Source organism: Salarias fasciatus (genome assembly GCF_902148845.1).
Source record: "Salarias fasciatus chromosome 7 unlocalized genomic scaffold, fSalaFa1.1 super_scaffold_4, whole genome shotgun sequence".
Taxonomy (NCBI): Eukaryota; Metazoa; Chordata; class Actinopteri; order Blenniiformes; family Blenniidae; genus Salarias; species Salarias fasciatus.
In genome coordinates, this window is record NW_021941229.1 from 22,773,314 (window position 1) to 22,799,989 (window position 26,676).

Genomic DNA, 26,676 nt, shown 5'->3' on the forward strand with positions numbered 1-26,676 from the left:
AGTGTGAGCATGAGCCAAGTTACCTACTCTCACTACACAGTTTATCTCACTCCAAGAAGTGATTTTCTGGTTCAGTTTCAGACTTCCTATTGTATTTTTAAACAATAAAAGATTGCTTTTGCTAGGATTCATTAATTAAGCAGAACTTATCACCAAGTTTCAAACACATTTCAGTTCAGGGGTCACATACAACCCAATTTAATCCTGACAGGGCAGAACAGTAACATAACTATTTTTAATTTAAATGTGAAAGTTTTTCTTTGTTGTGTTGCAGAGTATACTTATGAAAATGTCTATTTTCAGAGATCTAAACTGAAGATGACAGCTACCTCAACACAAAGCAGTTTTACCTTCTGGTGTAAAATACAGTGAAATGTCCCAAAATATTCTCATATAGAATAGAAATACTTCATGAATCCCAGATGGAAATTATAGTTGTTGCATTCTGTTGTTTTTAGAAACTCACCCTGACTGCATGGCTTTCAGGCTTGTTTAGTACCAACAAGGTTTCTCACTTTCACAGCAGCATCGTCAATGCTGGTAAGTGTCTTTTGGTGTCTGCTGCTGAGGCTTGGATCCCTTGTTTTTTACAGCTGTCCACTTTAATCATTAGTAAACCCTCCTCTAGTGTGTTTTGTTGAATGTTCCTTCCGTTTTGGCGCGTGTTTTCTTAAGATTCACCTTTTAGTGTTGAACTGAAGCCAAAGCTCAGTGAAGGAGGGAAAACAAGGGAGTGGAGCTCTGTCCAAAGTCCAAACACAACTGTGTTTATGTCTTCTATCTTCAAGCTGAGTGCATCTTATTCCACACGGTCCTGTCGCAGCGTTTCGTGTGGGCGTAAGGTTTTCTTTAATATATTAAAGAAGAAGAAGCACAACTCGAAGGAGAGTATAAAAATGAGCCAGAACAGACAAATGATTTTAATGAATTCATTCCTAAAGCTGCATGAGATGGTGATTCACAACACAAATACAATCCCAACCGAGTAAACAATAAATGAACGCCAGCATTGCTAATGATGTTGTTTCAGACCGTTTACACTCATCAAAATAATAGTAACATCAAAGGAAGCCGGATCTCAGGAGCTTCCTAATTACACGTCCACGTGCATGAATATTCAGGAGGCAACGGGCTGATTAATAAGGCATGGCTTTGTCCTGTTCGCTGTATGTTCCACACGTTTCTGTCCTAAATAACTTCCTGCAGGAGGGGGGGGTCTGCTGCAGGTGCTTCGTGGTGAGCATCAGCACTTCCTGCAGGCGGCTGTTGACCTTCTAAAAGTTAACTGTTAAAAGAATAAGATATTCGGTTTTATGGAGTTTGAATAAGCCTCATGGTAAATAAAAGCGAAGGTGTGTGTGTGTCGCTGACGTTACTGTTGTGACGATGCAGTTTTAACTGTGCTGCTGCAAAGCGTCATGGGATGATACCTGACTGTGATGTGTGTGTGTGTGTGTGTCTGTGTGTGTGTGTGCGTGGCTGCTTGCTGCAGTATGTGGGGAGTCTCGATGTGCCCAGGCCCAACAGTCGGATGGAGATCGTAGCAGCCATGAGGAGAATCAGGGTAAGACTGGAAACACACACACACACACACACACACACACACACACACACACACACACACACACACACACACACACCTGCACACAGCCTTAATTCAAACCTCACCTTAACCTAACCTTCACCTTAAATCTTCACCTGAATATTTGCATCTGGGAACCTCAATTATCATCAGTTTTTGTCCCCATGGGTCAGTGTGTAATCACACACACACTGTGTTTTCCTGCACCGTTTCAGTGCCGTCGCATTGACTCAGATTCCTCATCATGATTGCCTAAACCTTTTCCTGACCCCATCAGATCAAAACTGATTGACTTGTGCCGTGAAGGCTTCACTTTCCTCCACATGTGAAACACATCTGCACACACCTTCACACACAAACACACTGTCATTACTTCTCATGCAGACTCATTTACACATCAGCCTTAACTCTTTCTTACTTCAACTTCTCCAAGCCACCATAATGTCAGTGTGTCAATAGATTTGCTATGTCAGTCCCAACAACAGGAATGAGTACATGTCTACACACAAACACACACACACACGTTTTCATGCCTTCTGGGAGCATTGCACGCGACTTTAGTTCATTTCCTGCAGACTTATGCAAATCTTAATCATTACTTAATAACTTTGATGTTATGCTGAATATTGTCTGACTTTACTGCTCCTTTTACTGTGTGGTAAATTAAAGGAGACTGTCCACGAAATCATAAATCAATAAACTCAGCCAAACCAAATTAAACATGTCATAACCTCAAAATGGAAGCGAAGCAGCACAGGAGGGGAAGTTTGTTACACACAGTGTGTGTGTTTGCTGTAGCTGCCTTTGATTAAACTCAGCCTGTGGCTTATTACTACCAAGCACTGCTGAGCTAATAGTTTATTAGCATTTGTCAAATCATCCCCCTTTTTTTTTTATCGTCACAAGATTTATGAGTTTGCTAACTTCCCCCTCCGCCTCCTCCTCGCCCTGTTTGCGTTTTTCACACTATCATGTCGTATTAATCATAGCTTCTTCCTCCCAAACTGCTACATCAGTGTAACTGTGGGTATCATGTAAGCGTTTTTCTGCGGCCGTGCCTCCGGGGCCCGGCGGTTTCTTCGAGGAGCTTCCACCCGGCTGAATCACGCAGCCGGGGCGGTTCTGTAATCTGAGTGTGACTCAGTCGACTCTCTCAGTTCAAACACGACAAGGCTTTTAGCCCTGGCTGAGTAAATAAGCAGCAAAGAAATGTGTGATTTCTTTCTTTTTTGTTTTTTTGAGCTACTAAAAAGCCATCATGTGCATCCATCCTCTGAAAAATGCACAAGTTTTTAGCAAAAACATTCCAACTTTTTACCATTTGGGGAAATCCTACAATGTTTTCTTAATCAGACTTTTAGTTGGAAATGATTGGGTTTGTAGGTGAACGCTGCGCTTTGTCGGTGTGTGTGAAATTAGAGGAATCCTCCAGTCAGAGAGACACTGAACCCATCTTCAGAAGTAGGTGCAAAGAGCAGAGGCTCTTAAAAAGACTCAAGACGGTGCAGACGTCTCTTATTTCCCCAAACCGGCGAGTCAATACGGTTGTTGTAAAGTAAACATGATGGTCGGGCCGAGACAGAGCGGGGAGCCGGAGCTCACACTGGCAGGCGAGGATGATGACTTCGATTGCTCCAAGGAAAAAAAACAAAAAAAACCATCAGTCGTGTGGAATAAATATCTTAGATTTGCTTGTTTTTATTGCGTAATTAAATCTGTTTTTTTTAAACAAGCATTCCTTTTCATGTTTGTGTGTGTTCACTCATTGTCTGAACACACAAGCTGAAGAAAGCTTTGACTCAATAATGCATGACGTTGTGTATTAAGGGCGCAACTCTCATCCCATTGTATGGAGCGATTGTGTTTGTGAACGAGTGATGAATAAAGCATAATGCTGCACGGCTGAATCTCCTGTCCCGAATGTAAACACGGGAGTATGGCGGAGAGAGCGGCCCCGTCTATAAAAAAAAAACACATCTGATTTATTAATTTGTTATATGCGCTTAAAGTAATCCCCCCTGACAGTGAAGAGATATCGCTATTTATACACCAGAGATGCGACGCTGACCGGCGGATGACTTATGGCTCGGTTTTTCCTCTTTCTTGTCATCTCCGGAGCCATAAAGCTCCAGAAATGTATGGATTCAGCTGAGACGTGTTCACTGTTGGCGCAAAAAGAAAGTGCATAATAATAAAAAGAAATGAAACGTCCGGCTCAGCTCTTTTAAAGGTGTTGGTCTGATGTTTCTCCGTCTCCTTTAAACCACCGGTGCGGCTCACCGCCTCAGCTGATAGCAAAATGTGGCCGCAGGCGAAAAGAAATAGTACCTCTTAAACTCGGTTTGCTCTGTGTGCGCTTAATTTTGACAAATTCCAGTGCAATCGTGGTTTCTATAGATGTGATATAGAAATAAATTCAGCTGAAACTCCCATCAGATGCTAAACGAAAAGTTGCAACTCCTTCCCGAGGACACTTCATTTCTTGAAAATGAATCGTTGACATTAAAGAAAAAGTTTATTTTGCTGATGTGCCAAATGAAATAAGACGGTCATTTTTGCTTCTTCAGGCAGTGTTGAGATGAAACCAGTAACTCCCAGTTCATCTGCTGTGTCTCTGTGCCAGCCACGCCGCCTGAATGCAAACACACGAGCGTTTAATGCCAGGCGTGCACGTTTAGGCCCGTTTGCCAAGTCCGATGTAATTAGCTTTGTTTGGGCGAATGTTGACCGGGCCTTTCTGACCCCCTCCTCCTCCTCCCTCCCTCCCTCCCTCCGTCTCTTTTCATACAAGCGGAGAGCCTTCCGTTTAATTTGAAAGCGCAGCCCTCCATCAGCCGAGGGACTGGGACGGCGGAGTTGAGCGCGATTAAAGAGAGCGAGGAACGAGGCGACGGCGCTGGGAGGGAGACGTCGGGAGGAAGTTCCCGGAACGGAGGGGAGAGGGGTCGGTCTGGCAGAGCCGCAGTCGTTTCAACTCCCTCGGCTTAATCTCTTTAGTCTCAGCCGATGTGAGAAAAACAGGAGCAAACATGAGACGGAGGGCCGGGGGGGGGGGGGGGGGGGGGGGGGGGGGGGGGGGGGGGGGGGGGCAGACAAACCGGGCCCGGTCGGCTCTGAATAAACAGCCAGTCTGGCCGTGGCGGAGCGAGGGAGCTGTGCTCGTTCAGTCAGGTCGGTTTACACACTCGCACACCTGCCACTCCACCGCCACCCAGTGAAAAGACACAGTTTTGTATCCCGCCGATCCTTTCAGGGTGGGCTCTCTCTCTCTCTCTCTCTCTCTCTCTCTCTTTCTCTCTCTCTCTTTTTTTTTTTTTTTTTAGTGGGTGTCACAATCTCCCATTATGGCTCGCTGGACCTACTGTGCTGGTTTTTAAGAATTTCTTTCATTCAGTTTGACCAGTGGCATAGAAAGAGTGGGAGTGCAGTGGTTTGGCCAGTGTGTGTGTGTGTGTGTGTGTGTGTGTGTGTGTGTGTGTTCTTGTATTTCTATCCTTGTTGGGGCCAAATGTCCCCACAAGGATAGCAAAACGTGGAATGACGTGCCTTGTGGGGACCTTTTTCCGGTCCTAAGTAGGAGAAACAGTGTTTTCTTGACCATGTTGTTGTTACTGAATAAAGTAAAAGTGCAAAAACATTTCTTTAGGGTTAGGCTTTGTTGTGGTGTGGGTTAGGGTTAGGGTAAGGGTCAGGGTTAGGGGCTAGACATGAATGGGAGTCAATGGACGGTCCCCACAAGGATAGAAATACAAGACTGTGTGTGTGTGTGTGTGTGTGTGTGTGTGTGTGTGTGTGTGTGAGAGCTCCCATGCCTCGTAATAGTAAGACCTCTCGCATTCAGACAACCTCCACCATCGATTAACGAGGCCGAACAACAAAGGCCGGTGTCACGGCATCCACACGGAAAGATTGGGCGTCTTCCACGCCTGGCTGCCTCATAAAGGGACGTGTGTGTGTGCGTGTGTGCGTGTACTGGAATCTACCCGGACATGTGCTGTCTCCAGGAGGCCGCTGTCTCCCGACAAAAGGACACAAGTTTAAGGCTATTCTTCTGCCTCGACCCGATGTTCCCCCCCCCCTCCGCTCTGCTTCCTCCTCCATCCCCTCACTCTCCTCTCACCAAAATAGACGGTCTGGATTTAGCCCATCTCTGGCTATCTGCTCAGTGCTGACAGGAATAGATTTTAGGCCGAGGGCAGGCGATGCATGCTTCCCTTTGAATTTTGATCAGCTCTAATGGGATTTTAAGCCTCCCTCAGATGTCCGTCAGGATCCAGCTTCCTTCCTCTGCCCGCCAAGAGCCGCATTTCCACACCTTTCGCTCTTTCCTGCGTCTGTCTGGAGCGTCTCGTGGGAAGAGCCTCGTCTGCCAGACATGGAGACCTATTGGGGGATTTTTGGTTTGTTTTTTGGTTTCGGAGAGGTTTCTCGAGTGTCGTGACTCAGGCGGAGGCAGATGTCTGGCTGTCGAGGGAGACGCCATGGGAAGACGGTCGCTCAGCTCCGGTTTTTACTCTGTCTCTTTTTGTCAGTGTTAACCGAGAGTAAAATTACCTGCTCATCCCACAGATGCACCTTCCTTACATACAGACAGAAAAGCAAATAATGAACTATTTCATTTTGTTCGACATGGATTTTCTGCCATGACACAATTAAAGTATTAAATACAACTAAAAAATAATCCACCAGACATTTCCAGACGTTTTGTGCCTTTGTCTTAGCGCTTATATAATGGTTAATTTAAAAAAAGAAGTAAATAATGGCTCATGAATATGAGCTTTGCATCTTGCAGCGTCTCTCTCGGCTTAGAGATTTTGTCAACAAACGGCAAAGAGATCTGCCAAATCTTCAAACCCAATTAGGGCGCCGGCACCGCCGAGCATGTGGCTTTGTTTTTAAGCATCCTGCCTCCGTTGTCCGTGCCGATTGCCACAGCCGTCAGTCATCTGTACGTCACCGTGGCAGTTGTCAGCTCGTGTGACGGCATCGAAAACACACATCCTGCATTAAAGACACGCCGGGCGTCCTGCTTTCGCTTCTCATCCTCCTTACATTAATAAGAATTGGTCGTATTTTGGCGGTTTCCAAAGGCAAATGTTTATCCGTGCCTGAAGGCCGCTGAACAAACACGACAGGCGCAGATAGCGTCACTTACGAACCTGCAGGAGAATCTCTGAAACACAGGACGATCAAACGACGCGTCGAACCGAACACGATCCGGAGCAAAACCGGCCCGAAATGTTCTGATTTTCCATGACAATCGCCGCTCGTCCCAGATACTCACAGGAGAAAGGAGGGTGCAGCTTAACTCCGGGGGGGCTGCGGATCTCCAGCGCCGTGGGGGCCAGTTGTGTGTGAATGTGGGATCCGCCGTATTTAGGGAAGCATGACCCATAATGGCAGGGCATTGTTTTCACTTTGTATTCATGCTGGCTTAATGGCAGATGCACGAGAGCATCGTCAGCGACCTATATGTTTAGTGGATTAGATGCGATCGCGGCTTTGAAAGGAAGGAGTCTTTGTTTATCTAAACCCGCAGAGCATGAGGCTCTCTTTCACTTTGTTTGGAGGATAATTCCAAAAATGAGTCACAGTGTTTCAGCATTGTGATTCCGACAGTGTGGAGGCTTGGAAGAGCCTCCAGTGGGTGTTTGATGCATTTTAAAGCAGTCACTTAAATACTGTTTTAGTTCACCTGGTGGCACGGAGCTGCATCTTGAGCTTGAGTGTGGGAGGAACCCAGGTTTGAATCCTGACTGTGGCATTACGGTCATCCAGACTTCCTGTGGTAAACAGACGCTCACCTGTATTTTATAATAGCCGCACCGTTAAAATAGATACGATTTTACACCTTTAGAAATGATTTGCTATTTAAAAATTACATGTAGAACCAGCAGCTTCGCTTTTTTCTCAGTCAGTGAGTCTTAACTTAATACTTATTTCTTCTATCTACTTGAAGTATCTTCACCTTTCGTCTATTGTCATTTGATGATTGCTCTTTTGCGATGCGTATCTTCTGTGTTGATATTCGGATGACAATACTTTCACCATATATTGCACAGTACGAAGTATAACAAGTAAACGAATAGCCAGTGTTGCGTCTTTCATTAAACAAGATGCTTAAAAAGGACACAAAAACATACGTGCTTATTTATTCGCTCATTCTTGATTCAGAAATTCTAAAAAAATTAAACCGGAGTTTATGGTTGATTGCCTGAAGTTCACTCTTAATGCGGTTATGATAATTAAACACACAATTGAATAATTTTCCTCTCATGCTGAGAAAAGCAATCATGCGCCAGAGTTACGTAACTCTTCATTGTGTCCTTACTTTCCGCCGCTGTTTGAACAGTGGTGTGTGTGTGGATCTGCTGAGGGGACAGCCGGTCTCTGCTCACATGGATGGACAGACAGGTGGTGGCCGGTCCCCGTCTCCGCTACCGGCGTCACGCCGCACACACACACACACACACACACACTCACACTCACACACACTCCAGATTCTGCTTTCATCATCGGCCCCCAAGGTGTTACCGTGTCTCTCGCTGCTGCCGTCAGTCCTCTGATGGCCTCACTCTCTCTCTCACTCTCTCACTTTCTCTCTCTCTCTGTGTCTCTCTAGCTCTCTCTCTCTCTCTCTCTCTCTCCCTCAGCCAAAACAAGCTCCCTGTTCCCTGGGAAAACATCACTAAAGCCATAAACTCCGTTGTGCCGCAGAGCCTGGGGGCACATTTTGTTCTTAGACGGTCGCTGACCAATTACACTCTGCAGCCTCAGCAGAGTCGGGTCAGTTCTGCATGTGTGTGTGTGTGTGTTTGTGTGTGTGTTTTTTTTTTTAAACCGAAGCTTCGATCAATGCTGAGTGTGTTTCCTGTAATGATTCCAGAGGCAAACTCATTTACTTATTGACAAATAGTTAATAGAATCAAATCGTTATCATTAAAGTTCAGGCTTACTGTTGCATTGGAGTGCAAAGGTCTCTGTAACCATCAATATCGAGTCATTTCAGGATCAAACTGTGGCTATAACTCAACACATACACACCAAATGAGCACATGAACACAGTAAACAAATCAATTCTTCTCCATTTTCCCAATAGATAGTCTGAATTCTCATCACTGTAAGTGTAAATTGAATGAAAAGTCTTCATTGACGTGACCTAGAACACACTCACACACCAGGAGAGACATCTGCCGTGCAAACCGCTCCACCTCCACTGGCAGTAAATGCAGTTTCTCCTTTGTCCTGATCGAAGGCGTCTCGAAGCAGCTGGACCTGGTCGATGTTTCACTGCATGTCCAGTGACTACATGGCTTCGTCCAAGGAGCAGCATGAACCGATGACCACGGCTGCAACGCATTGTTCTTCTGCACATGTTGAAGCACACAGACAGTAACAACAATGGCGGCTTCCAGACTCGGCAGCAACGTTGTTAAAACCCTTCTTAACAAAACACACACATTAAAAAACACATCTCGATTGATGCAAGGTCAACAAGTTTGACATTTAAACCACTTCAGGAATTAAGCAGTGTTTTAATCCTTTTCTGGATATTAATTCTAGATGTCAGGGAATGACCGTGTTGCAGTGTAGAAGCGTGTGTGAACACATGGCGTGAAGCTCCTGAACGCTCCCGCAACCTGCTTGTCACCGCCGCCGATTCCCGCCGCAAAGCCTGCTGGAGCTAATCTCCAGTGCAAACACGACCAGAGTCAGCAAAGCAGGGACGACACCAGCATGCGAGCGTCGGGTGTGTGTGTTTTCGGTCCGTGCGTCTGCTCTTCGTGAGCTGCTGTCATGTCGACTCATTAGCATTAAAGTGTTGATACTTTCAGCTCAGATTTAAGGTTTTCGGAAGCCGTATGTTCAGCTGGTGTGTGCAGAATAACAGGGATGTATTAAAATCGGGGGGGAAAAAACAAATAGTTGCACCATTAATGAGTAAACACCTTGTTCAACCTGCAGTGTCTTGAGTCTTGCCGCAGTTTCAATAGTTCTGTCAACATTATGGAAATCCAAAGCACTTCAAGACGGAGACTCAACCAGTTAGTGAGTTTGAGATGTGCCGATAGGCTTTTACATCTCCTGTTTCTAATCTAATGCAAATCTGAGCGACTGCAGGCTGTATGTTTCTATTTAGAGACTGAACGTTGGACTGGCGTGGAGCTGCTGGAGGTCCGACTTGCTTCTCCCGTGTTGGTGACCGGTGGATTATTCCTTCTCGGACCACTGTCATGCCTGCTGGGGGGAGGAGGGGGATATCCCACAAACCCCGTCATCTCACAGATAACCGAGTGTCCAACATGAGAGCCAACTGTTCACCTCCGCCTGTCCGCAGTTCAGCCCCACATAGCCAGTCTGAGTCCCAGGTCTGGGTCCGTTTGTATTACATATTGGCAAGTTATCGCATTCAAACGGTCCCAGGTGATTCCATAGTTGGCCATGATTACAATAGACTGGAACACTTTGCCAAAAAGTATTATTATATCATTTACGATGAATTTAAACACAGAAATGCATGGCGTCTTTGTGTTTTCGAAACTGCTTTTTGCTGCAGTGCATGTGCATTAGAAGTTATCGCCAGCAGCATTTCCAGAAGCGGAGCCATTTATGCACAGTATCTTGCCATTTTTTTTATGTCTTTCTAGCATTCTGATTAAAAATTTGCAGCCACTGGGCTGTCAGGCAATGAAATTACCATTCTAATTAGCTAATGGCATGTTTTTTTGTAAATTAATTACAATTAATCACACTTTTTTCCTAATCTTTGAATTAGCAGAATACACAGTAAAGAGAAACATAATGATAAATGTGTGGTATATTTTGCAGCCCAGCTGGCTGTAGTATAATTTCTTCCATTGAGACGCTATACATTGATGCATCTTGTGCATGCTGTGGCTTTTTCATTTAAGGATATTTTCCAGTACAAATGTGAAAATCCTCCTGCATGTGAAGAACTTGCCTGCTTCTCTCGTCTCTTTTTAGCTGCTTCTTTCTTTGGTCAGATGAGTTTCCCCCTGAATTTAGGGTTGAAAAATCTGGTTCATTTGACCTCGGCGACCTGACAAATCCGCGGCGTTTGTCCGACGGCGCGGCCTGCTTTATTTCCCCCGTGTGATGAATGACACTGCTGTGCTCTCACTTTCATTCTTGCCTTTATCCCGAAGCTTTGAATTAAACACATTTGTCAGGCTGATCCTAAAGTCGCTTCGGCGACAGTTTTCTGCCGCCACAACACGTCTTCCTCAGCTCACCGCCGCGCTGTCGGATGCAATCAGAGTTCAGCGGGGATGCGTTCACCAGTCATCCCAGATTCATATATTTATTGTGTAAGTTTATCCTTTTTGGTTCAGGTAACGTGAGTTTTTGTTCTTCCAGGTTTACAATGCACGCAAGGTGAAGAGTGTTTTGATTCAAAGTCACACGTTGAACTCCGCACTTCACCAGACATGTTTTCTTACCATGTCTTAAAAATAAACATGTGTCGGGTTTGTAAGTTGTGTCTTCCTGCCCAGGAGCTCGCTCACTTTCTCTCTCTCTCTCTGTCTCTCTCTCTCAGCATGAGTAGGCAGATGAACTGGGCCTATTGTATTATGGTATCGCTTGTTGGATAATGATTGAGGAAAGTGCTGCAGGCTTCTGAGCTGGCAGATAGGCTGCCCTACTTCTAAATGTGATTTAGAACTGTGTGCATTTCTGTGTGTGTGCGTGTGTGTGTGTGTGTGTGTGCGCGCACTAGCATTCATCTCACTCCTCTCATCTTCTTCCAGCGTGCCACATCGAGAGCCCGAAGGTCTCGTTTTCCCACTCCTATCGTTCGACTTCCCCGCTCTCTGATTCTCTTTTTGTAGCGCCGTCTCGTCTCTTTCATTGCAGCTACCTTTGCTCTGTGTGTGTTTTTTTTTTGTTCCCCTCGTGTCTCAGGTCTGTGTTGGTTTTAAACATGCAGGAAGCAGGTTTTAAAGCTCTAAGCTCTACTTGACATTAAATCGCTGCTGACATCCCAGTGTCAAAACCTCCATTAACCAGTTGTCTGCGGTGTAAGTTTGAAGCAGTAGCAGCTTCCTGCTGAGCTCTCGGCACGACTCAGAAGCCTTTTTATGTAAAAAATATCATATATCCATGTGTGGAGCTCCAGCAGGGGTTGGATTGTGGGCTCAGTTTGCATGTTCTTTTGGTGTCTGCGTGCTTTTTTCCACCGGCTTGAAGCCACTTTAATTGGTGAATCTAGCTTTGCGTCTGTTGTGACTGGCACATGAATACTGAATATTCTGAAAGTTTGGGCCTTTGTTCACTCAATCGCTGTGCCCAGATGAAAGACACTTCTTATCCCAAAAGCTTCTGTACACCCATCATAATACTTTAATGTACAGACTGACTCAGATTCATCACAGACGTATTAATAAATCTGTCAACAAATGAAAGATCTCATGGTTTGGGGGCAGAATTTTGTAAAAACCTTTAACATTTCAGTTTTGCATGGGTGTATTTTTTGCTGCAGAGTTGCGCTTTGAGGAGTTCAGATTCAGGTTTTAGCCTGCTGTTTCGCCAGATTCGCTCGTTGACACAGCGCCATGTTGAGCAAACACACTGAATCCGTCCTCTCCTTGCTTTCTTCGGTTGACGGCGCAGCCATCAGTGATTTCTGCGCCGATTCGATGAGTGACGAGACCAAACTGCTGCTGCTCATCCTGAAGACGCTCTGCCGTCCGGCTGACAGGGAGAACGTGTCTGTCTCTCAACCTCGGTCTCACGCTTGACCTTTTAAACTCTTTTCATGCTTTAATGATGGCTGCCGAGAGCAATGGCTCGAAAATAAACCTTCTGGTGTTTTCTTGGTGATCAAACAGTTTTTGTTGCTGTTTGTTTGATTCAGTTTGATTCTTTTGTTGTGATCTGCAGTGAAAGTTTGAGAAAGTTTGCTGCGTCGTTGTTATCTAGGCTCCCATCAACTCATCAGGGCCGAGGAGCTGAATGAGTAATGAGGGGGGAGACGGCCCATAAGCCGTCTAATCATATGCACTGGAGGCATTTTGCATATTTTTGGAACTTCCGGAGCTTTGCTTTTTCATGTTTTCCTTTGAATAATTTCATCCCGGCTGGATTTCAGTGTAATCTTCGCCTTTGACGAGCTGTGGCTCCTCACGTTTGGGGTGTTTTGATAAACCCTGAGCCCCCCCCCCCCCCCCCCCCCCCCCCCCCCTCCTGTTTGTCTCATGCTGAAGTCACCTTCTTCAGGTACATCAGACAGGAGCAGCAGTGTGTTGCTGGTTGTCAGACTTGTCCTGGATTCACGATCCCAAAAGTGTTAAAACCTGCAGTTCAGGTCTCTCCATTTCGAAAAGTTTCACTGGTTGTCGGGTTTTTATGCATTGATGCTATTAAGAAAAACATCGCGTACAGGTTTTACTCAATATTACTGAATGTTTCAGATTTGGAACTGTGATTATCTACCTTTTCCTGAATGAATGTTTGGATTACCACATCAAACATTTTGCCAACTCAGCAGTTCTTTTTCACTGCATTTCCGTCATTATTGCAGATTAATCGAGTTGGTTATAAGACCCAGGACCCTCATGTTATCCCTCATTGTCCTCCACCAGCAGTAAGAATAATTAATTGAACTTTGTTGTTTTTGTGAAGTTTAACTTGTGAGCATGTTGCCAGTAGACTGAGCAATTCTAATCTCGATCAGGATCTCGATCAGCCCTTCTGTAGCGGCTCTATGAGGACTTCACTTATTTCTAAATTATCATATGCTTTGTCACTCTTGGTTCAAAAGGGTTTAATGAAAAGGTACAAGTAGAATTGGGAAAACTAGCTAAAACCACAAGAAATTGGGGGGAAAAATGATCGAACGGTTTAAAAAATCTGAAATTGTTTCAGATTTTCAACATTATATGGCTAAAAAAGCTAAAATTTCAACATTGTCAACACAAAAGCTTGAAAAGAGGAGCGGAACTGTTAAGATCAAGTACAAAAATAGGTTAAATGTACTAAAGTGTTCACTATTCTCAATTTAAACTTCATGAATACTTGATAAGTTATATAGCTATGTGTATTATGTTATGAGCTGCATTCAGCTCATTTTAAAGGTTAGATGTGCTTTGCGGCTCCAGACCAACTCGACTTGGCAAAAAGTCACATAAACGGCTCTTTTAGTCTTAAGGGTTGCAGATCCCTGATCTAGTTATAATTTCACACCGGGAAAAAGGAGACCGATGAAGAAAGTAATTCTGGTTAAGTCAGACAATAAACCTCTATCCGTCGGGAACTTGAGGTTCTGTGATGATGTGGTATTTATTTATCAAATAATTTAATATTTCATTTCAAGTCTTGCTTTGATTCACCGTGTTCGCTTATGTAATAATTTGTCTTCTATTTTAATTAAAAAAATAACATTTCAATCCCTTATTTTTTATGAGCAAGTGTTTTAATTTTCTCACAGGGGAAAAAAAAAACAAACATCTTTTTTCCATCTATCGACAAGCAACAAGCCTGGACTTGAACCAGAGTTGTTTTCACTGTGAGGTGAGAGTGCTAACCACTCCACGCCACACAGCCTCACTCAGACAGCTGAAACCAACCTGTGGCTCGGTCCTCTGCTGCAGTCGCTCGCAGGAAAACTAATTGTCCGCTGCGGATGTCGACTCGCCGTCTTGTGACTTGGTTAATAACGCCGCTGCTCATCACCAGGAAGCATCTGATTCTGCATGAGAGGCTTTGAGTGTGTTGGATCCATTTGATTGCCTCTAATCGGCTGCAGAGTGTTGCTAATGGAGAGACAACACGGAATCAGACGCCTGATTAACTGAACTGAGTGAACGCGGTCCAGCACCGATCTGTCTTCACATGTCCGCCGGGCGTGCGTGTTGTCCCGTGACGTTCGTGTTGCGAGCGAGCATGTGGAAGGAAGCAGGCGGACGGGTCGGGAAACGCAGTGGAGCCGATCGGTCATCGATCAGTGCCGTGTGGCGGCACACTTCGCACCGACCTGCTGCTGTCAGACAAATTGGTGCCGGTGTTTCGCGAGCGGCATGACAACCTGTCTCCGTCCTGCCAGACACACAGATTTAAGCGACTCCTGTTGAGCTTTATGAGATCCCTCTCACACACACACACACACACACACTTAAAGCCTCTTTCAAGGGGCTTTTTGGGGACGTGTTTGCATGTAAGTGGCACAGATGGCGCCCCCCCTACCCCTCCACCCCCCCGATTCACTCCCCCCTGGAAACGGGGCGAGCATGTGGTTAAGCATTGACCTCAAACCTGTCACTGTTTTATTAATGCTTCATCACCTACTTCATTAACTCTGTCTGCTGTACTCGCTTTGTTTTCAGAGAGGTGGAAACGTACTGAAGATTCTCTCTCAAATTGGACTCAGTTACAAGTAAAAATACAGAATAACACTCTCAAAGTAGTTCGAATGCATTGGAACAGGTTGGAAAAACTGTCAAAGTGATTGTTTTAAGTTTTTGCATTAATTTCTGACGTAACGACCCATCTCCTTTGTTGGTAATACTACTTTCGGTGCACACTGAAGCAAATGATGGACAAGAACAAGCAAAAAAGACGATCCATTCGTAAATGACCTTTCTACTTGAAGACGTTGCTGGAGGGTTGAAGTCGTGTGAGCGCTTTGCAAAGCTCAATTTAACCATCAGGAACCGTTTAACCATTTGAAAACGTTTGATGTTTTCAAAATAGGTTCTAATATGAAAGATTTTTTTATGATTTTCAGTCACTGAAATATTCAGTTTATGTCCTTGAGTCTTTCAAAAGCGATCTTGTCCGCACTCGCAGCCTGAGAGGTTTAAACGGAGAGGTCAGAGGTCAGTGTTTTACTGGTGTAAACCTTGAAACGACGGTCTGCGCGGCTGAGGGGCGATCAGTGTTGTTTGCCCCTCCTGCACTCGGTGCCGAGGGGATTTCTGAGCCTGCGATCCGACGGCGTTCGTTCCAGTAATCCTATTACTTTGCTTGACTACCGCATCGGTCTGAGGCGGGCTGCGTATCTCTGCATCGCCGCCGCCTTAACCTCTTTCTGCAGGATGCTCTGCTGCCTCGCTCACTATATTCTCATCCTTCAGTCTCAATGTAGAAGAGCCAGGGTTTTTTTTTTTTTTTTTATTATTATTGTAATGTCCACCGGTGGCTAAATCAGTCCGTAATGATATCCTGACAGCCACTCTCGCCGAGCCAATGAAGCACTCCATAAATGAAATGCAACAGTTTTAAAGCCGGAGCAGTGGCGTGCGTCACCGCTGCAGACTGTAGCTGGCAGGTCCAATTATCCGCCGCATCAGGACGGCCGTTTCTGCTCTGCGCTGCCGCCGCTGCCATTAGTCTCACGGCAAATGAATCCTCCAGTCACAATTAAGTTTTTACTTTTGCAAAACTAATCACTTTGAGCAGAGTTTCTGGGATTCTCTCTAAAATTGAGAGCAGACTTGATATCGAAGGTCCTGCCTTTCGTGTGTTAGAGAGTGTTTGTGTGTGTCTGCCAGCGTTTGGCTGCCCTGGAGTGTTTCGGCGGATCCGAACAATTCTAATCTGTGAGGCCTCCGTGTAAGACATTTCTGACCTCTAAACTTTAAGTGATGGTAAAGATTTCAAGAACTGAGTTACTGTGGATTAAGTGGTTCGGATTGTTGACGAGTGGATTTGCTGAAGACTCACTTTCACTCCAGCTTCTAGTTTAGCCTCAACGGATGTTTGACAGAGAGAAGAAACCCGAATACCTGCAGTCTGTGCAGCGAGCAGCCGAACCACTGCACCACAGCCAACTCGGGATACTCTTCCTCTTTGATGCAACAGCTCTGTTTCAACATTTCATCCCAACTCGATTTTCCAGGTGCCGGGACACGCCTGATTAATTCCTTCTTAAACATGTTGAAGCTCATCTTAAGTTTTCTGGCCTCAAACTCTGATGAGATGAAAGTCTGCGATGCGACTCTGGGTGTGGACTTTCTCCCACAGCCTCACCTCCGCCTGCACCTCCTGCCCTGTTTGTCATTGAGAGCGAGTGTTTGGCATGCCCAGGTCGTTCCTTTGTGTTTCCTCTGCGTCCCGTGCGGCCGAGCCTGAGTAGCTGCCGTCAGCGCCCGCCCGGGGACCGCCTGTCCTTTCTCTCGGCGCGTCAGAGGCTCGCTGAAGCGTGGGTCCATTCTCGCTCGAAGGGCGCCGGCGCTCCAGGATCGCCTGCCCGGGCCTGCGCCGGGACTTAGCCCCCCCCACCACCCCCCTTGCTTCAAGTGCTGTCAGCTCCTCCTCAAAGGTGCCCGCAGCCGGCGCCGCTTTCTATTCAGGGCAGCGTTTCACCCTGACCTTGCCACTTTAATTCGTGGCGAGGGAACGTTATGATGATCAATCAAGGCTTGGCACGTTGGCCCGTAATGCCGTCTGCCCCCGGGTTCAGGGGGCTCTGATTCCTTCTCTGCCGCCGCGTCGACGTATTAACCAAACCGTGATTGATCAATTCTGTCTGTCCGCCGCCATAAACAGACTTGCAGCGCGAGGAATGAAAGTCGTTTATCTGGAAAAGTCGCAGCTGCAGCTCTCACATGCAGAAACGTAGTAGACTAAACGTGCAAGATAAAGGTGAGAGGAAAACTACCTTCACTTTCTCAGATGAGGCTTCGTAAGAACAGCCCGGGTTATTTTTGCAGTGAGTTCCAGTCTTGCGTGTAACCTCGCTGCCATGGAGAAGTCCCCATTAAGCAGACCGTTAAGCGGGCTGCTTCCTGTTAGCACCCTGTGTCCCTCAGGAGAAGGCTGCTGCTGCTCACTGGAGGCTGCAGTTCAAGCCATCGTAAGAGCACAGAGGGGGGAAGTCAGCACCACACACACACACACACACACTCACACTCACACACACACTCCTCCTTTTTTCCCCCTTACTCCTCATCCAGCTCAGAGATGATTTTCACAGCCGCCTCAGCCGGCGTGCAGCAATCCGTCCGCGGTTCTGATCTAGGCCAAGGTCGCTGTGAGTGGCTGCTGTCGGGGTAATTGCTCCCCTCATGCGCTCTCCTGCTGACCAATGATGAATCGTGCCAGGTTACTCCGGAGGCGGCTCGCTCGCCCCCGCCCTCCGTCCGGCAGTGATATCCAGATTTCCGTCTGAAAATACCACCTGTGCGGAGGAGGCGCCGAGATGCAGCCTCGTCCCGCTTTAAGAAACAAAACAACAACAAAAGCTCAAGACGAATGATCAATATCAGTTTCTTATGTTATGGGGTATTAAATGATCAACCTTCATTTGGATTCCCACCCATACGCTGATTCCTGGAAGTCTTTCTTTCCGTGCTTGGCTCTCGGGCAGCTGTTGTGTTTCTCAGCTCAGTTCTGCTCCCAACAGTCTTCTCTTTGTGTTCCCAATTTGGGGAGGAAAAAAAAAAAAACAGCAGCGAAAGCCCTTGGAACTCCCCAAATCCTGGGAATTATAATGAAGGGGTTGCTAGGTTTCCATCTATAGAGCCCATTGTGGCCCTCCAGTATGGATTCGGTGGTACAACAGGGGAGTATCAATGACCCACAATGCACCCCGCATTCCTCGGCTTTTCAGGATTGCTGGCGGGGGCTGGGGGGGGTTTTACCCTCAAATTCTCATTCCGTGATTCGGTTTGCTCAATATAACTCAAGCTCATTTACTCATTCTAAAAATATCCTTTAAAAAGCGAGGGGGTGGGGGCATTTGTCCTTTCCCAACTTTTTTATTTGAAACTTCTGTGCAGCCAGACTTTGAAGCGATTAACATTTACTGAATCAGCCTTTATTGTGGTGGGTTTTGGCAGGTGCAGCTTTGGGAGGCGGGAGTTTTATTTACTGTATCTGCAGTCGGGCGGCACAATATATCACACATTTATTCAGTTTGTGACCTTTTAATGAAGTCACACAATGAGCCAATGGAGCCATAAACAAGCAGGATGGTGAAAACCTGCAGATAGCGGCTTTTACAGCAGCTCTGAGATCAGGAGGCAACAGTCTTTAGATCACTTTATGAGAAACCTTCTTTACAATTCCTTTTTATTCTTTTATATCTGATGGTCTTTAACGCTCTGCCAGTTTAAAAATCAAAGAAAAGTATGATTGTCTGGACTGTTTTTCCACTGTTTGACTGGTAGCGTGATAGAAAAGTAACGATTGAGTCTTCTGCTGAAACAGGCTGTGCTGCAGACATAACTACAACAAAACTGTATCGCAGCCGCTGTAATCTGAAGATCCGCCCGGCTGCGACTCAAGGTTCTGAGAAGCGTTTCAGCCAAACCATTCCTGTATCTGTCAAGGGCACGTCGCAGCTCGCTAACAAACATCCTGCTCATTCTGTGGACTCTGCTCTCTCACGCTGTTCTCGCATCAACTCCTCGCTTCGAGTAAAACTAAGAACTCTGCATCGGTTGTTTCTGTTCCTTTACACCATTTTCACACTCAAACTGACACATTTGGCTCTTTTTTTTTAAAAAAAAAAAAAAAAAAAAAGGTCAAAGACTGACACCCAGTGCTAGTTGCCAAATTTCCTTTTTATCACTAAAGAGTGGTTCAGTTTGCTGGTTCAGGGTGAAAACAGCTTCAGAAACCGGCGTTGCTCTTCTTCCCTCATGCATGCAGCAGTGGAAATGGAGCATAAGTCTGAGTTTCTCAGAAAATCAAAAAGGCTTGGTGTACGCTGCAGAACTGACCATGGCACATTTTTACATGTCGCTTTCATTATTCTGCAGGCATCTCAGTTTAAACACATATGGAAGCATCAAACTTGAGATATGGTTGCTGTCGTTATACTGCTGCTGCTGCTTTCTGCAATCAAATAATGATCATGCAGTTTCCTCGCAGTTGATTATTCATGCCACAAAGAGAAGGTGCTCTAAAACTGTCACACCAAATTCTTTTGTCTCGCCTCGCTTAGATATTACTAATAAAAAGTGAATGGCCTTCCTGTCTCCTCCGGTTTAATCTCCATTTTTTTTAATCCCCCCGTGCGTTAAAGCAACTAACTCAAAATTTATAGCGCGAGGTTCGAGCGTGCCGAGATCCGGTTTCCTCCTCCTCTCCTCCTCGCAGCAGCAGCCATCACTATTCCGTCTGACGCTTTCATAATGGATGGCGGAGAGCAGCGCTGGCGGAAATTTGTTACGCTGTCTGGGAAGACTGATGAGTCTGACGGCGCAAACGCACACATCCAGACGGCGAGCGGTTTGAAACCGAGGCTCTCGACGGTGTTTCTGCGCTGCAACGCTCGCTGTCAGCATTGTGGCGATCGCTTTAGGACTTTAATACGAGTCTTAGAAGCGAGCGTTTCAGCGCTTTAAGCCTGCGTGTGCGCCGTATTAGGTGAACACTCTTCATCTATTATTCCTGAACTCTGTCGTCCTGAATTTCTCAAACGTAATTCTGAAAGTTTGGGAATTTGTGGAATAAGCTGTCCTCTGGAGAGTTTTCTCACCTGACATGTCGAGGCCGACGGGAGCTCGTGCCAGAAGCTTTTAATTGTTTGTTCCGGGGGAGAAAAAAAAAATCCGAACAACGCAATCGCATTAAAGTCCTGAATATTTAAAACCACTTTATACTATCGGTATGAAAATTTCATAGTTTGGGTGAAGATGCAAAAACTCATTTTGCTTCATCAGGATGATGACGAGAGCTGTGAATTATTCAGACTGTTGTGGGGATGGTTAATTTGTTTTAGTGCGTGAAACTCCACAGTGTCTCTGCGAAAACGGGATCATTATTCGGTTTGTGATAAACAAACCGTCTGGTCGTGTTGGGCTTTATCTCATTGGCCAATTACTGGATCTGCAACGAATGCAGTTCAGGTAGACTTTTCTGGATGCTGAAATCATGATTATTATGATAAATGTCAATATAATGTGCCCAGCTTGTCCTTCCAGAATCTTATAGCATTTTGTTTTAATGATCAAAGTTAATACCGTTTTTTATGGCCCATTTCTAAAAAAAAATCTCCTTTAAAAATATGAAAAATTGAAGCATTTATTCTCATTTTGTTTTGCAGGAAGTAATAGACATGGATAGTAAGTAATCCGCCTGTTTACAAACGGTGCTAATGTTAAACTGAGAAATGTTCTTTCAGTAAACCATCACAGTTTGACAGAATGCTCTTCTAGAAAATAAAAACAAATTAGCATGCAGGCTATGTCTCTGGGAAAAAAACCACAGCTTTTGTTTAGCAGCCTGCGCTGCTGCTGCTAGCTTAGCCAGCTAGCCACAGTCTGGCTAGTTTGACATCGTTTAAGTTCTTCTCTTGCCTCGTCTGAGACGATAACACTGTTTATGGAGACAGTGAGCTCCTGAAATCTACTTTAATGTAGCTCAGGACTCATTAACAAAGCTTTTTCCAGTGAAAACAGAAAGCTTTAGTTGTGTTTTGGGCTTCCTTTTACACAACAACGGTGGTGAGAGTCACTGAAAATGCAGCTTTTTGAAAAGTCTTTGACTCTGTCTGTGGAAATGGGGGAAAATTAAACTTTTTAAAAAGCCCAGCTTCATGTAGACGTGGTCAATGCAGCTTTTCTGAAGTGCTGCTACACAGTCCATCTTCTCCTTGGACTTGGTGGTTTTCCCGAAGCGAAAACACGTAAAGGAAATGTTGCCGAGCAGGAGGCCCAACATCAGAGGAGCACAAAATATGACTAATGTCAGGCCTGAGGAAGTGAGGGGCGTTTTGAAATAGAAATACAACATTGATACAACTGAATCATGTAGGAAAACTCGAGTCCCAAAGGAATCCTGAAGATTTTATCTTCTTTACTTCACCTGGAATATCTTAACCGTCTTTTTGATGGATTGGTACAAACATTTACAGTTCCAGAATGAAAAACTCTGACTTGGCTGAACTTTTCCTCTGCTGTTAAATGAAAAATCTGGTCGATACGTTACCGTCATCCTTCAGGAGAAATAAGGACTTTCGTGACCTTTCTTTACCTTTTTTCACCGAGCTTCAGAATCAAATTAAACTTTAAATTTGTCCAGTTCTGGCCGAACATCAGTCTCGATCTTGTTTGTACTAAAACACATTAACCAGAAAACACATTAAACTACAATTACAGCGTGTTTCTGTTCACTCGCTCTCAGATTAATGCTGCCTCTGAGCCTTTCTCCTGTCTGGCAGGTTGATTTCTAAAGATCGTTTTTCTGCTCAGTCGCCTCGCACACTCGTCACGTTAGCAACTCCTACAAAATACCACATTCTTAATATCAATGTCTGGGTTTGTTAACAGTTCCTAAGTACCATGCAATAGAAATAAATGTATTTTGCTTCACAGTCGGCCTTCCCTTTCATCTCACCACTGCGTTTGCGTCACTTTGCATGTCGTTTTTTTTTTTTTCTTTTCCCCCCAGATCCTCCTCTTTAAACCCCGGCGAGCGTCTCTTCCCGTCTGCCCGGTTTATTTCCCTTTTTTCAGCCCCACTCTAAACCTTTTTCTCTATTTAATCAGCTCTCTCAGGACTCGCTTCTGTATAATTAGGGGCTGAAACTTTAATCACCATGGATCCAGGGCAGGGAGAGCAGGGCATTTCAGATACACACAAGCGGAAAATTGTCATGAAAGGAAGTGCGACAATGTAGAAACGGACGTCAGAAACGGCTTCATTAGGTCACGACAGTCATCGACTCAGCCGGGGAGATATCAGGAGAACATCACTTATAATGTTGAGTATCTATTAATATTACAAACACTTGCAGACAGAGTTAATGTCTTTATGTTCTTCTAAGTAACAGTGTTCTTTCTCTCGTCCCCATTTTGTGCAGGCTTTGGCAGCAACATCTCAGTTTGTTCACATGCAGTTTTTTGTTTTCTTGATTTCTTTGCTTTTCCACCGATTTTGGGTGATTCACTATTTATTCCTGCTTTTCTTTCATATTTAAAATTCTAATTTTGAATTGCTGAGCATGAGTCCTGCTTTCGTTTTACTTGTAAAATACCTTCCTTTACATTTCATATGCAAAATTGTTTTGAACTTTACTCTTGTTTCAGTCTATTTTAACAAACACAAACGAATCATTCATATTTTCATAGTATTTTGACCACATCATCCTCTTTATGCTTGTTGTCGTACTCCGAAGCTTGAAAGCCTATTGCCAATTAAGCACATCAGGTGATGTGCATGTCTGTAACGAGAAGGGGTGTGGTCTAATGACCTCAACACCCTATTTCAGGTGTGAATAATTATTAGACAACTTCCTTTCCTTTGTCAAAATGGGTCAGAAGAGAGATTTGACAGACTCGGAAAAGTCAAAAATAGTGAGATGTCTTGCAGAGGGATGCAGCACTCTTAAAACTGCCAAGCGTTTGAGGCGTGATCATCGAACAATCAAGCGTTCCGTTCAAAATAGTCAACAGAAGCGTGCTGAAAAAACGAGGCGCAGAATAACTGCCCATGAACAGAGGAAAATCAAGCGTGAAGATGCCATTTGCCACCAGTTTTGCCGTATTTCAGAGCTGCAACATCACTGGAGTGGTACAGGAAGAAGTCAGCATCGTTCAAGAAAAACATGATTTTCACGCAGGTTAATGCTCCATCACACGCATCCAAGTACTCCGCTGCGTGGCCGGCCAGGAAAGATCTAAAAGAAGAAAAAATAATGACATGCATGCACAGTAATAGTCACCTGCACACACAGATATCCTCCTAAGATACGGAACTAAAAAGCCCCACTCCAACTTCCAAAGATATTCAGCTTTGATATTTGTGAGTTTTTTTTTGTGTTCATTGAGAACATAGTAGTTGTTCAATAATAAAATGAATCCTCAAAAATACACCTTGCCTAATAATTCTGCACACCCTGTTTTTGTGTAATATTGCGCAGCCCTTGTCACTGCGACCTTTCACTTCATTTAAAGGTCACATTTTCCAGGTGGTCTTTCCATGACGACAGGAGTTTTCTCACTTCCTCATTTTATGTCCACTTACATCTACTCATCTCTCAAATGCATCCATTTATTTTCGTCTTCATTCATTTTACTCAGACCATTTAGTTTCAGCTCGTCGTCGTCATTTTTGGCCGGCCGTGATAAATGACTGCACTTTTTACTCATTTGTAAAAAGATTTACAGCTGAGTCACCAGATTTCATGAGAGAAACATCCAGGCCTCTGAAATAAAGCCAACAACAAGTGATGTTTCCTTGAAATTCAATCAAAAATAAAATGCAAAGAAAAAAAGAAAAACATTCAGGATGATAAAAATCTTGCCCAATGAACCAAAGCAGGATTCAAAATTGTGACGAATCCACTGTAATTAACAGTCTGCACAAAGAAGGCTCATTCTGATTCAGATGAGTGGTTTATGCTGATTGTTGCTCCAAACAGTCCACACACACACACACACACACACACACACACACACACACACACACACACACACACACACACACACTCATTCCGATTCACGTCTCCCCTCCTGATGCTTTAACGTTCGGAAGACAAAGCCTCTCCCAGACTTCAAGCTGCCTCTTAATGATCCGACTGTGAACAGCGACAATATGTCTTTGGTGTCGCAGTTTTATATAAAAAAAAAAGAAAACCAAAAACTGGATGTTGGATCATATCACCCACTCTGTCACAGAGCAAAGCATGATGGGATTGATCCGCTAACTGAATGGGATGGACATCAGTCAGACAATTTCTTCAGCGTTCGTGTTAAGAATCCAATCAAATCGATACACGCAAACACACACACATCCTCTGTGGAAACCATAAAGTCGTGGAGTTTGAGTCGTCAAGCTTCAAGGTTTTCTCTTGTTGTTCTATAATCATGCTGATTTAGGTGTGCTAAATACAATCAACAGTGCTGAAGTTGTGCTGTCGTACATTTACTGGACAATATTACAATTCACGACGGGAAAAAGTCTCATGATTTGTGGCGGTTTCAAGTCGTGCACGTGCTTCTCGCGACCTGCCAGCCGACCCACTCTGGGCCTCGGCGGCCGAACCTGCTCCCTGTTGAAAAGAGACGCTGATTGGAGTCGACGGGCCGAGTTCCTCGGCAGAGCGCTCGGCCAGCTGACGAGGTGGAAACGTGTTAGTCACTCAGCGCACACACAGCTGTTGTGCTCCACCCAGCAAACGGAGTGAAGGCCGTCCTCAGTCCTGGATCCTGCGCCTTTCACTTAGATCACTTAGACGCTGTTGTTTAATTCAGTGCAGTCGGTGTCCTCAGGAGCGGGGTTTACGGCTCGGGCTGCAGCCCGTCACCACGTCATCTTTCACTCCCGCCGCCGCTCCAGCTCCCATTATTGCTGCAGAGACCGGCTTTACTGCTCGGATGAGGCTCATTTTTGCTCCAAAACTACTTAGTATGCTCATATGTTGGTTTTATGTCATTTTTTAACACAGACAGTTGGTTCTGTGAATTCGGCTGTCAAGGACGTTCACATTAAAAGAAATCTGTGCAGCCTGATGTTATGTCTGTGCATAAGTTTGAAACTCCTAATCAGTTTCTCGACGCCCATTTTGCTGACTTCAGCATCTCCCTTGTTAAGATTTCTGGCATGTTTGGAGAATCTACACCTTTTGGAATTTAGAAAACATGATAATTAACTTCCAAAAGGTACAATTCCTGCACCAAAACAGTAAAAGACACTCACTTTTTTTTTCTTTTGTTGAAATGAAACAGATGATGTGGAAACACACTCAGATGGCTCATTCAGAAAGATTTTTTTCTATCTACCTTTATACCTTTTGACATTTCACTGTATTTCACACTAGAAGAGAAATTATGTTTAAAGAAACTTCACAGCATTGCAGTTCATAAAATAAATCGGAAAACATTACAGAGTTTATAAGCGGGACTCACATGTCGTGTAACATTTGAGATTCTTCTAACTTGCTTGCTCTCATTTGTGTTCCTGCAGTATGAATTCAAAGCCAAGAACATCAAGAAGAAGAAGGTGAGCATCGTGGTGTCCGTGGACGGAGTCAAAGTGATGCTGAGGAAGAAACAGAAGGTGAAACAACTGCGACTCTAAATTCAATGCGAAATGACAATTTCCTGCTTCTTGTAAAAATATAGATTTTTCTGTTTGGCGCCATCACCTGAGCCTGATTCTAACTGTTCCATGCAGAGAAAAGAATGGACGTGGGACGAGAGCAAGATGCTGATCATGCACGATCCAATATACAGGTCAGCAGCTCCTCTGGTTACTCAGCCGATCACACAATGCGTTTCACTTCTCAGCGTTCACTTTATCACTGCGGATCTCCTGCTGGTCATCTGGCTCTCAGTGAGGAATGGCGTCCGGTGTGGGCGAAACGCGCTTCACTGCTCCCTCACCGGCTAATGCGCTTTCCTATATGCCAAATGCATATGCATTGATGATGAATAATCCATAGCTTGTGCGTGTGGCGCGTTCGTCAGTCTGCAACCTTGAAGTCACTCGGTGCAGTTCAACTTGAAAAGTGTGAAAGTTGTGCTGCCGTCCAGATGCTCGTGTAACGAGTGGCGGATCGGCTTTTTCAGCGCTTCTGAATCATTGATGTATTTGTGGGGGGGATCTGTTCCAGTGGTGTTTCACCGCCAGATTGTTGTAACTTTTAAACTCGGATAAAGATGAAGCGCTGACTCTTTGCTTTCAAAAGCTCATTTCAATATGTGAAAGTTTTTGACTGTTTTCCAGAATCTTCTACGTTTCGCACGACTCGCAGGACTTGAAGATCTTCAGCTACATCGCCAGAGACGGCTCCAGTAATTCCTTCAGATGTAACGTCTTCAAATCAAAGAAGAAGGTGTGTTTTTATCAGGGGCGGGACGGGGAGGCCGACTCTGCTCTGCAGGCTTGATTTATCGGAGCGTCAGGACTGGAAACCGGAGCCGTTTAACCCGGTTTCACTCAGAACAACCAGGCTGATTGTTTCTCTTCTTAATTCACCTCCTGATTATGTCTGCCCCGTTAATCAGTTTTGGTTTGGAATTTGATCTTAAATCCAATTTCCTGTGGCTTCGCTGCTGTTCGGTGGCCCGGCGGAGCGGCGGCCCGCGGTGAATACAGAGCAGACGCTCCGGAGGACGGCGCATTTCACACACGCATCTCTTTACCTTTCCTTCAGCGAAACCTCTCTTTATGCGCCTCCTCAA

The 26,676-nt window shown here is 45.0% G+C and overlaps 1 protein-coding gene across 1 annotated transcript in view; it reads left to right on the top strand.

Moving 5' to 3' along the window:
* Positions 1 to 26,676, top strand: part of LOC115383315 (carboxyl-terminal PDZ ligand of neuronal nitric oxide synthase protein) — a 48,979-nt gene that overhangs the window by 856 nt on the left and 21,447 nt on the right. Inside the window, exons 2-5 of the mRNA XM_030085486.1 lie at positions 1,493 to 1,564; positions 25,457 to 25,549; positions 25,667 to 25,725; positions 26,219 to 26,327. Of these exons, the coding sequence (XP_029941346.1) occupies positions 1,493 to 1,564; positions 25,457 to 25,549; positions 25,667 to 25,725; positions 26,219 to 26,327 (333 nt within the window). The remainder of the gene's footprint in view (positions 1 to 1,492; positions 1,565 to 25,456; positions 25,550 to 25,666; positions 25,726 to 26,218; positions 26,328 to 26,676) is intronic.